The sequence below is a fragment of the Anastrepha ludens genome, chromosome 2 (genome assembly GCF_028408465.1).
Source record: "Anastrepha ludens isolate Willacy chromosome 2, idAnaLude1.1, whole genome shotgun sequence".
Lineage (NCBI taxonomy): Eukaryota > Metazoa > Arthropoda > Insecta > Diptera > Tephritidae > Anastrepha > Anastrepha ludens.
The window spans coordinates 155,042,298-155,055,273 of NC_071498.1; the positions used below are offsets into that span (position 1 = coordinate 155,042,298).

Sequence of the window (12,976 nt, forward strand, 5' to 3'; positions counted from 1 at the left end):
CCAGAAAAAATGTTTATAAACATGTTGATAGTTCTAACGAATACATACAAGGTGGCTCAAAATTAATTACACAAATTTGTTTTTGTCCAAGAAGGGTGATACTGCAATATGTGGCAATTACTGTGGGATTAGTTTTTTAAATGTCGCCTATAAGGTTCTATCGAGCGTATTGTGTGAAAGGCTGAAGCTCACCACCAACCAACTGATTGGACCTTGTTAGGGTGACTTAGACCTAAAAATCCACAATACGTCAAGTCTTGGGAAAGACCCCTGAAAGAAAACACACCATTTTTTTGCCGATTTTGAAGCTGTATTCGACAGTACGAAAAGAAGTTGCCTATGTGCCGCAATATTTGAATTTGATATCGCTGGAAAACTAATACGGCTATGCACGACGACGTTGCTCAACACCTGCAGCGCCATCAGAATTCGGAAGGAAATTCTTCGAGCCGTTTGATACCAAACGCGGTTTCAGACAGGGTGACTCTCTGTCGTGTAACTTCTTTAACCTGATGCTGGAAAAGATCGACTGCTCAGGCACAATTTTTTATAAGAGCATACACTTGCTGCCGTATGCGGCTGATAATGAAGCGAATCGGCTTGGTGGTGAACGAGGACAAAACGAAGTACCTCCTGTCAAAGAGTGGCGCATTCGAGGTTGTCAAAACTTCGTTTACTTAGGAAGCAGCATTAATACCGATAACAATGTCAGCCTTGAAATCCAACAAGGAATCTCTGGTGCCAACAAATACTGCTTTGGACTAAGTAGGCAATTGAGTAGACGAACAAAACTGACACTTTATAAGTCTCACGATGACCACATTCGATGAAGCGTCCCTTGAAGTGTGAGAGACAGATTCTGCGCAAGATTTTTGGACCCTTACACGTTGGTGGCGGCGAGTATCGTTGGCTGGGTCATGTCGTTTGAATGGATACAAACGTTCCGGCTCTGAAAGTATTCGATGTGGTATCAGCTGGTCGTAGCAGAGGAAGAGAAAGACCGCTTCTGCGTTGGAAAGATCAGGTGGAGAAGGACTCGTCTTCACTTGGTGCTTTCAACTTTGTTAGACTCGGCCAAAATCGCTTAAGCGGTTATAACGCCAATCACGAAGAAGAAGAAGAAGAAGAAGAGGAAGAAGAGGAAGAATATTTGTTTTTTAATAAAGTGTTTTTTAAATAAAAAAAAACCAATTGTGTGATGGAAATCTTCATTTTGACCGTTAAGCGCTTTCTACGTGAAATGGCTGCCAAAATCGATACAAATTGCATTGTCGTAAAATTTGCGTGGAATTTCGTATGTATCTCACGAAAAAGTGGTATTCAGTTCATGCCGTGAAAACACCCTGCAACATGCCAGCAACATGATGCTGGCAACATTTTTTCACACCTATACAAAATGCATATGGCATTTAAAATGGAGCGAAAGCCGACAGTCCGTTTGCGAGTGAAGTGCCTGAATTGAAATATTCGGCATTTTTAAGCGAGTCGCCTTCGCAAAGAGTGTGAACAAATTTTCTCTATATTTTTTTGTGTCAAATCTTCTTTATTTTTCTTTTCTTACCAAAACTTGCCAATTGCTTCTGGGGCGACGACACTCATAAATTTGACGTTTCTTCTCATTTGACAACCAATGTTGCTAGCAACATTTCACGGCAAGCCGAATGCATGTTGCTGGCGAAATTTCATGGCTGTGAAGTTAGTACTAAGCTTTACGCCCTTCATTGCTTGTTTGTTTGTATACTGGAGCTGTCTGGCCCACAAGCTCACAAATATGACGCACGACGTCATTTGCTAAAATTATAAATCTTCTGATAGGATGATTAATTTTGTGCCACCTAGTATGTATGTGCATCATTTTGACCAATAAAGAAAATTTTTCACAAAATATACTCTGACTCTTTCTATTTGTAGAAAGTTCACTTTTTTTCTAAATAGAGTGAATGTCGAGCCTTTACGACCTCTAACCCGCCCTTAAATAACCTGGAAAATACTGACTCAAGAATATCTACTTTTTCCAAATACACCGGAAATCAACATGTTTATAAACACTTAACTTAACACTTATAACACAGAACACAAGAAAATAACACAAAAAATGTCTCTCTTTTTTTATCCTTTAAGTCTATTGAAAATTCTTCAATTTTTTTTTTTAACTAAATTTCATCACTTACCGGCAAGTATTCAGTTGGCAAAGGTACATGGGTCTCACGTTGTTGTTGCTGCAGCTGTTGCTGCTGTTGGTGTTGTTGTTGTGCTTCAATTAATTCTTGTTTAATACTAAGCGCTTGACTGAGACCAATACTACTGGGAATCGCACTAACACTGCCGCTACCCACGCCACCCAGAACACCACCACTGCTACTCAATTGACTGGCGGAAAGTGGTGAATCGCGTCGATCGCCAACGCCTGTGATGATCGCGTCCTCCGATTCGGACGTGCTGCCGGTTTTTGGCACGGGACTCGTTTTGAAATTGCTGCGTGAGGATGCCTGAAAATTGTGAAGGGTGATTATATTTTCGGGGTTTCGAAGTGAAAATATTTATCGAACAACAACTAAAGGGGCCAAAATCGGGGGGATACTAAAAATGTTGCCAAACTAGGGTGGTTCAAGTAAAAAAAATTTAATTTTATTAAATAAAAAAAAAATTATTTAAGTTTGATTATTTAATTAAATATATATATTTTAATATAATTAAATTTTTTTTAGCCCAGTATTGCATAAAAACTAGCTAAACAAAATGTTTGCCTGCGAAAGATAAATTAGTTTGACATCTCCTTTTTTCCATTTTTTAATTAAATTTGTTTTTAAATTTTTGGCCAGTATTCCATAAAAAATACCAAAAAAAAAAATTGTTTTGTCCGCGAAAGATAAATTAATTTCATATGGAGCTATTTTTTAATTAATTTTTAATAAAAATTTTTTTTTTCGCCCAGTATTGCATAAAAATAATTAAAAAAAAGGTATGCCCGCGAAAGAAAAATTGGTTGGATATTTTTATTAAGTAGGCGAAAATCGCTTAGGTGGTTAAAGCGTCATTAGAGAAGAGAAATATGACCTCAATATGACCCCAATTAGTTGCTTTGAATCATATGCAGAGTTCTATGGCATCGATCCCCAAAGTTCAAGTTACTAGAATCTTACAAAAACAAAAAAATGGCAATGTGTATTCCTACTGTGCCCCAGGATTACATCTCTGGAAGGAAATATTAAGCAAGAAGCCTTTTGTTTATTTTGTTACTAGGGCATAGTTGTAGAAAGAAGGGGCTAGACGACTAAAAACTGATAAGAGGCATTTGTGGATTGATCAAGGGATCAAGGATTGAGTTTGGGATTGAGACTCCTTCTAGCGCGTATTCTTTTGTTTATTTTTTGCTAGAGCAGAGTTTTGGAAAGACGATGTTAAGTGGGCCGGTCAAGGACACCAGTATTGAAAATCTTTCTAGCGCGTAATTTCACGAAATATTTGCACTAATTTGGTATTTGCAAAGGTTGGAAAGGTTTAAGACGCTCGTATTTGTTGACTAAATTCAGCTATTTCCAACTTACAAGTAGCGGTTGTGATTGGAAATTCGACCAATAACAAATGGGAATTGTTATTAGCTGTTTTTATTAACCCTTAACGGTCGAAAGGCCCCGCTACGGGGACATAGCACTTATGCGATAGAAAACGAAAGGCCCCGCTATGGGGACATGAAAATAATTCAGTTTTCATTTCATTTATTTATCATCGCTGTAGTTTTCTTTAACAAATATTGCAACTTTGTACATCCCTGGTTTGCTGATCATACAAAATTATAAATCTGGTAAATATATTGAACTCATATCTAAATAAATCAGTTTAAATGTTTAGTTTAAGTTTTCATCCTTATACACGTTTTAGAATTTCACCTAATTTTAGTCGTCTTATGGGCGAGTATTACAAAAACAAAGTTCTCGGCCGTTAAGGGTTATATATCAGTTTTGTCTCTTTCTTCTTATCTTTATTTCTATTCCTCTCTCTATACAATCTTTGCCTCTGTTTCTATTCTGTTTTTTACCTTTATCTTTATCTTTATTTTTATCTTTATCTTTTTCTTTATCTTTACCTTTCTCTTTATCTTTATCTTTATCTTTTTCTTTATAGTTATCTTTATCTTTATCTTTATCTTTATCTTTATCTTTATCTTTATCTGTATCTGTATCTTTATCTTTATCTTTATCTTTATCTTTATCTTTTTCTTTATCTTTACCTTTCTCTTTATCTTTATCTTTTTCTTTATACTTATCTTTATCTTTATCTTTATCTGTATCATTATCTTTATCTTTATCTTTATCTTTATCTTTATCTTTATCTTTATCTTTATCTTTATCTTTATCTTTACCTTTATCTTTACCTTTATCTTTATCTTTATCTTCACCTTTATTTTTATTTTTATTTTTATCTTTATCTTTACCTTTACCTTTACCTTTACCTTTATCTTTATCTTTATCCTTATCCTTATCTTTACCTTTATCTTTATCTTTATCTTTATCTTTATCTTTATCTTTATCTTTATCTTTATCTTTATCTTTATCTTTATCTTTATCTTTATCTTTATCTTTATCTTTATCTTTATCTTTATCTTTATCTGTATCTTTATCTTTATCTTTATCTTTATCTTTATCTTTATCTTTATCTTTATCTTTATCTTTATCTTTACCTTTATCTTTACCTTTATCTTTATCTTTATCTTTACCTTTACCTTTACTTTTATCTTTATCTTTATTATCTTTATCCTTGTCTGTAGCCATATCTTCATTTTTACCTTTTCCTTACCTGAATATTCACCTTCACCTTTGTTGAGTATTTAAATTTACCTTCACTTTTGTCTCTATCTTTAGGTATCTTTATTATTTTTGTTTTCATCTTTGCCTCATGCTTGTATTGAAATCTTATTCTTAACCCGCTGCTTAGCTTAACAACTTCCTTTAATTCGGTATCAATAATAAAGCATACATTTAGGAGGCATATGCACATGATTTCGAATTTCCCTTAGGATCATTTCATATCGCTTAGCCACACATAGGACTTAAAGAAAAGATACCTGACTATTTACCTATTTTACCTTGCCTATTTATAAAATCATCGAGTAGATTGTAAAAATTAATCAAATACAGACCCTAAAGTAACTCAAATGTTCGAAAGAAAGAAGCTATTGCTCAACCAACTCACCTGAGAATCCTGAGTATAGTGCCTGTCCTGTACATTTGCGTTATGTGTCGAGGTCAACGAATTATCACAGTTGGATGAGTTCTTACGTCTTCGCTTATTACTACCTATATGATCCACCGGCGTGGTGGACATCTCTCTATCACGATCTCTGTTATCCTTGTTACTATAGTCTAGCTGCATGAGTTCATCACGACTGTCGGCGCGATCGCGACCAATGCTGCTGCTGCGCCCGCCACTGCTGCCTCCATTTCCCGCACCACCACCACCGCCTCCACGCTCACTATTCGCATCACTATTGCGACTATTTAACACTCCACCACCAACGGTACTACCGCTACCGGTGCAGCCTGTATTCGTCGAACCGCCTAGCGCATCAGCGCTGGCGCTACGTGTAGCCGCAGCCGCCACTGCAGCAGCCATTGCGGCCGCTGTAATCGGTGAACGTTCGCCTAAACCCAAAGCTACTGCGGCGGATTGTAAACTGGCACTCACACTACCCACACTGGCAGTAGCAGCTGCGACGGCATTTCGGTCCGGAAGACTGCTGCTGCGATGTGCATGCAAATCGTCGCGTAGTTCGCGTTCGGTGGCACGACCACGTAGCTGTTGATCACGTTCGCGTGTCTCACATTCGCCGATGCCGCCGAGGCCGCCACTACTGTAGGGTGTGCGGCCGGTGGGCGAGGATATGGGCGAGTCGCGATGCTCCGTACGATAATTGAGGTTGTTGTTGTCCGTGAGACCACGAACCTGAAAAAGTTTAGAGGTGGATGAGTATTAGTGATATATATTTTTAGAAAATATCTAAAATATTTTGTTTACCTGTAGACTCTCGGCTGTTTTGAGGAACATCGGCAGCGAACTCTGTCCGACGTTGACTTCGCCTTTGTACATGAAGTCGAGCAGGGAGCGCATTTCTGAGTATCTGACATCTTTCAAATAGATGATAGGATGTGGATGGCGGTTTTGCAGGAAAATTGTTTCGAAATAGGGGCTGCATGCTGATAGAATTGTTTGATGCGCCTATTCATATGCAATGGTTATTAGTGTGTGTGCGCGTGTGTTTGCAGATTGGCAAATGTATTTTACTTAAATAAAATTTATGTTAAATTACCTTGACTGTTTCACCGTCGCATGCCAGCGTCACATCGCAGAGTGCCTCCCGTTGCAGCAACGATGTTAGCACACCAGTTAAATTTGTCGGATGATTGTTCCAGCGTAGACAGAATTGCTGGTCCATAGCTCCTTGATCAGTGTTGTATCTGGGGAAATAGAGAGAAAATGTTATAGTTGCTACATATTAAAAAAAAAAAATTTATTACAATTAAATAAAAATTAGATTCACGAGCAATTGGTATGGGATATCAAATTGGATTCCTTAAAAATAAAATGCGGATAGTCAAATTATTGATATTAAATTGATATTTCGCCAAAGATATTTTTTCTCATTAAAATTTAATTTGTTGGATTGAAATGCAGAGCGGAGAAATATTATAGCTTATAAATACCGCTTTTAATTATAAATGCTATAAAATATAACCAAATCACATAGAAAAATGAAAGCGATTTTAAACGCTTATGAAATGTATCGAAAGTCTTTTGTAAATCGATAAAGATAAGATAGAGGGGAAATGCCATTTAACCGATTGTTCCACGTGAAGATAGTAATTTTGAGTAATAATTTGACCTTCAAAGAACCACAGCGAAAGTGTCCCATTCGACCGGATTACGAATTTTTTTGCTACTGTCACACCGGGCAAGAATTATCTCCTACGTTCTCTCGGCTATCTTGCACATGCTTAAGTTACTTAAAATTATGTTCACGCGATAAACATTCAATGTCCTACATACATATGTTTCAATAGATTATTAGATTCAGTAGCGGGTTTTCCAAGTATTAAGTGAAATTTCACAACAATTTATTGCTTTATGAAAAAAGCAACAAAAACACACACTAGCATGCGAAAGATAATGATTCACGCTAAACTGTAAAAAAGCCTTTCCATTACGACAATCCAAAGATAAATAAACCATGATGCATTGCACGCTTGCAGGAATATTCAGGATTCGAAATATAGGGCATAAAGTAGATGCACGGAAAGTTCCGAGTGCTATGTTGTAAACTATACAAATTTGGCAAAACCAATATAACAGCTTGTGACCAAACAAAACTAACGCGTTGGAGCCGAGCATTGAAGGGGAAAATGGTCACGATGAGAGGAAATATACGAGAAAATGATTTACCACCACGAAAACACTCGGCTAAATATTACTGAGATCGTTGAAAGGGGAAGTCTTACCCCAGTATTAATATTTTTGACATCCATCTGTTGCAATCGATGACGCACATGGCCTGACTGGGCAGCGCTTCCGTGTTTACGAAGAGTTATCGTGGATCGCCTCAAAAAATAAGGAATTCGTTAGACGCGACAACCGCCTTTTAACAAAAAGGAATATGCCTAGCGATGCGCTGTACAAAGTATCAAATTTTGAAAAAGCATTTTTCCCTCAGTATAGCCAATAAAATTGTAAACTAGCATAATTGCTACTTTGTAAATAACACAAACAAAAAAACTGTTATGTTTTTCTACACTGTATAATTTGTTACATAAATTATGGACCCTACCAAACAGCTATGTAACATTGAACAGGAAGTTCCAGTGACCCTGACCTTTCCGCTCAAAGTGTCACGCGTAATAATTTCTATCTGTCCATTGTCACAAGTGTAATAATAAAAAGAAACAATTAATAGATATACATACATACACATACATAGTATGTAGATACAAATGATGACTGGAAACAAAGTAGAAACAAAACAAAAGAGTCATGCGATTTTTTTTTATCTACACATCCAGTGAATGTGCGAAAAAATATTGTTTTCGCAAAATAAATATAATGAAATCAACAAAAGATAATATGTAAATATGTATAGTATTTGTCCAAGAGCATGAACAAACATCATGTGTATGTGCGAGTATGTGTGACATATTAATAAATTCGCACGAGCACGAGCGGCTGAGTATGAGGTAATAAGTTAGGTTAACAACAAACAATAATACTGTAATAAATAAAAAACTCTGAGAAGCAAACTCATTCGTCTATGGTTGGCAATGCCAAAGCAAAGACAAAACAATCAATGTAGCGACAACAAAAACTAGTACAACAAAATAACAGCGATTATTAATTCAATACAGTGCACTCGCGATAACTCGAACTAATTAAAACAGGCGCTGTTCGATTTATCGAATTTGTTCGACTTATCAATTGAGTGTGCTATGTTAAAAAAACAGTCATCGATATCGATTTTTCGATCGATTGTCGAAAATGGAAGCCAGTAGAAAATTTCTGTAGTATAGTTTCGTTATACGAATTACATTTTGGTCCATTGGCTGAATCAATGGTGTCACATTCGGCGGCATAAACATAGTTAAAATTAAACCATCCTCGGACTTTAATTCGATTTCGTTGGGATGTGATGGGGCATTATCAATTAGAAGAAGAGCCTTCTCAGGTAGTCCCCATCTTTCAAATTTTTTCTTACCTAAATATTAAAGTCATTTAACTTGGTTAAAAAAATTGTTTTAATGAATCTGGATTTTACCTGCGGCACGAACGAATTATGAAACCAGTCTTTGAAAATCGCCGAAGTCATCCAGGCTGATTTGGAATTTTTGTACTCCACCGGACAGTTAAAATTTTTGAAAACACGAGGATTTCTTGCTTTGTCAATAACGAGAAGTTTAAGCTTATGGTTGCCGGTAGCGTTAGTGCAAGCCATAAATTGCCTTATCTTTCTTTTTTATAAGACTTATGGTGGACTTGGCTACCCCATATTCCTTCGCTAGAGAAGTAACACTACGTCCACGTTTAATTTTGTTAAGGTCTTCAGCCCTCTCTTTTAATGTTAAACACTTCAACCTTTTACGATCCATTACTCACGTGCACTGTTATACTACAAATGACAAATCTAAGCAATTTGGTCAATGCAAGATGTTGTTCCCAGAAAACTAACGGGATATTAACGCCGAAATATTCATATGGACAATACACTAGTATACATATAATTTATATACATATACTATTACATATGTATCTATGTACAAAATGTACATGTTTGAAAAGAATGTGTGTACAAATAAATTTGTTTTTTTGTTCGAGTTATAGCGCTTTTTTATTGTTCGAGTTACAAAGAAGTCAATAGGGGAAAAAATGTGTTCGAGTTAGCACGTCGTTCGACTTAGCGGCTATTCGAGTTACCGCGAGTGCACTGTAATTACTTCATTCGCCGGCAATCCCGACGTTAATAGACATTGGCCGATCGATCGGCAAACGAAACGAAACGAAAGCGAAAGTCAATTGGAATGTTTGTGTAGTCGTATGAATATGAATTTATTCGGTATGTAGTTGAGTAGCAACTGGAAAGTGAATGTGAAAACGCAGATGACAATTGAATTATTACTAAGGAATAAAAGTAAAACAAAAAAAAAAAAAAACAAAAACAAAAAAACAAAACATGCAATAGAATTATCAGAGTTGGGAGTGACGGGGAAAGAACGCAAATGTGGCGCGAACTAATGCATAAGTGAATATGTATGAATGTATGCACATTTGTATTTGCTTTGGGTTGCGTTGAAAAGTGTTTGCAGAAAACTATAGATATTTATACTCATATACTGTGGAAACTCTTAAAACGCAACTAACTAATGAAAGCAAACGCTTTGTAGAGAGAGCAACTTGTTGGATGCGTTAAGAGACCTGTTAAAATTTTTAATCTTTTAAAGAGAAAACAAAAGCAATTTAATGAACTTTGTGAGGCTTCGCGTTGCTTTGCCGCTGGTTCAGAGTTAAAAAATTACAAGATAGTTGAAAATTATTTCGCAAAATAAAAACCCTAGCTACCCTAAACAGCTACCTCGCACTAATTATGAAACATTTATTTGTACTGATTTCATTTTAAATGAAATATGTAAATTTTTATTCTATTTTGCATATAAAAAACTCCTCCTCCCAATAAAATGTGATTGCACTAAATAAGTGACGTTTTTAAATCCATCCAAAAATGCAACTTTTCGCTATTTGCAATCAGCCCTGGAACAATTTGAGGGATTCAAATGTATGTTCATATGTATAAACGTAGAAATATTTTTGCATATTTCTGAGTGTAGTCTTGTGGTTTGTTGTTTAACAATTTACATGGTTATGTATGTATGTATGAATGCAAATCGTAATTTTTGTACGTTGAAGGGAAAAATGATGAATTAGAAATTAAAAAAAAAATTACACATTTTTTATTTTATTTATATTACTAATTTTTTAAGTAGATAATTTTGTAACTTTTACAAAGTAGCGGTACCACGATCGGCGCAATCTTATTATTCTCTCTCGTGGGTTTCATCATAAATTATGAGAAAGAGAATTTCCTAGCAGTACATGTTTCATCGGGAGAGCATATTTCAATATAATGTTTCTAGTGATTAAACTAAAAGTTGGGGAGCCATTATTGAGAAAAATCATAGAAACCTAACCCAAAGCTAAGAATTATTAAAGAAAATAATTACAATGCAGCGGCGATTGGCGCAAGATTTTGGTAGCGACCAAGACCGAAGAGCGGATGTCGTTGCGAACAAAGTAAGTAAGTAAGTAAGTAATAATAAACCCATTGTTCTGACTGAAACTTACATACATCCCTAAGGTCATCAGTATCATTCAAGAACGATGAGCCAAAGTGTCTAAACCTAGTTGCATACCACGCAGTGACAAAGATGAAAACTTGAACTAATTTTTTTTATTTATTTAACCTAATAATTTAGAGGGTCGCCAGCAGATTTTTCACGAAATTTATTCATAGTAAATTATTATATAGTTGGTTTTAAAGGAAGAAATGAGAAGTTACGGAAAAAAGTTTGAACTAAATCTCGGCAGGGTGACCACCTGCAACACAGCATTTATTTAAAAAAAAGAAGTACAATTTTTGAAAAAATTTAGAATACATTTTGATAGGATTGCGAATAACTTTCTCTTTCTTTCTAATAAAATTTTATAAAAATGGATTAGAAAAAATTATAATTTACCTACCGAAAAAAGCTAAAACTAAATTTTACACTGTTTGGCACCCGATTTCTAACAGGAAAGTAAAAATTTCGCTTTAAATATATTAATATATTCAAATCACGTACAGAACCTTTTCAAATCATTGAATACTGATTAATTAATATCTGATGGCACAGCAATTTATTTCAAAGCAGTTTCGATGATTTACAGTTGGATGAAAACCAGGTTTACAATGCTGACGAAACTGGATTATTTTTGAAATTACTGCCAGACAAAACATACGTTAGCTCAAATGAAAAAAATGCGTGCGGAAGAAAAAGTGAAAAGGCGCGAGTCACAGTTTTAGTGTGCACTAATGCAACTGGCAAACACAAATTAAAGCCATTAGTAATAGGTCAAGCCAAAAACCACGACCATTCAGAAATTTTCAGCTTCCGTTGAACTACAGGTGCTCAAAAAGAGCATGGATGACTGCGGACATTTTCGAAGAACGGTTCCACAATGCCTTTGTACCAGAGGTAAATTAAATTATTAAATCATAACATAGGTAAATAATAAATTGAACTAAATACATTTTTTTTGTTTTTTAGGTTACCACATTCCTAATACACGAGGGTCTACCAGTCAAAGCTGTTTTGATCTTAGATAATGCACCGTGCCATCCAAAACAAGAGTTATTAAAAACAGAATGTGGTTCAATTTTCGTTTTATATATGCCACCAAATGTAACACCCCTTCTCCAGCCGATGGACCAGAATGTAATAAGGTTAACCAAGTTGCACTATAGAACAAATTTATTAAAATCAGCTATTGGTAAAGACGAAATAGCCGACTTTTAAAAAAAAATTCCTTTGAAAGATGCCATTAGCCTTTTGACCCAAGCATGGCAAAAAGTCGATGCCGCCGTTATTAAAAAATGCTGGTGTCAATTACTTGACTATAAACATCCGATAGACAATGATGAGTGTATCGAGGATAATGTGCCTCTCAGTGTTTTAAGACAGCAGATAGTTGCACAACATTCCGAATTTGAAGAATTACTCAATTTATGTAACTGAAACTGCATTTTCACAGGTAAAAAACACAATCAATACAGTTACACGTGCACTTAACATTCCATATTTTTTTTATTTCAGTCAAACCTAAGTGTCAACGAACTAAGAATATGGACAGGAATAGATGACACTTGCGCTAATGGTACTGAGGGCGTTATTGATGATGTTAATCAACCTGTTGAGGCATCTGATGAGGATGAGGATGAGAGGCAGCTGAAGCCATTAAAATTTTTGACAAAGCAATCCACTGGACCGAACACAATACCAACTCGCTCGAACACATCATTTTTCTTAACAATATCAGGGATATTGCAGTGAAAAAATCACTGGAAGCTAAGAAAAAACAAAGTGCTATATTGGACTTCTTTAAATAATATGTTTTTATTATAGGAAATAAATACACTCACACTACAAACTATGTACCTCTACCTTACATACAACAGAATTAATAAAATATTTATAATCCGCCCACTTCTGTCCATGTATAATTTCAGTCTCAATTGAAGGGAAAGTCTGGGTTGAGGGGAATAGCCCTTGCACGAATTAGTTCCCTCAACCCCGAGTCTACTGTATATCTGTAACTTGCAATTTTTTTGTTTAATTTATCTGTAATTAAGCCAAATGTTTACTACACTGTTAACTTTTGCAAATTGCTATCTCCCATTAAACCACTT

At 35.5% G+C, this 12,976-nt stretch overlaps 1 protein-coding gene across 9 annotated transcripts in view; it reads right to left on the reverse strand.

The window, feature by feature from the left end:
• Positions 1–12,976, reverse strand: part of LOC128855652 (sex determination protein fruitless) — a 155,976-nt gene that overhangs the window by 58,671 nt on the left and 84,329 nt on the right. For all 9 annotated transcript variants that reach the window (XM_054090731.1, XM_054090730.1, XM_054090728.1 and 6 more), the window contains exons 3-6: positions 6,308–6,455; positions 6,016–6,216; positions 5,194–5,943; positions 2,172–2,489 (exon numbers count right to left, since the gene is read on the reverse strand). In XM_054090731.1, coding sequence (XP_053946706.1) covers positions 2,172–2,489; positions 5,194–5,943; positions 6,016–6,216; positions 6,308–6,433 — 1,395 coding nt within the window. In that variant the 5' untranslated portion in view covers positions 6,434–6,455. The remainder of the gene's footprint in view (positions 1–2,171; positions 2,490–5,193; positions 5,944–6,015; positions 6,217–6,307; positions 6,456–12,976) is intronic.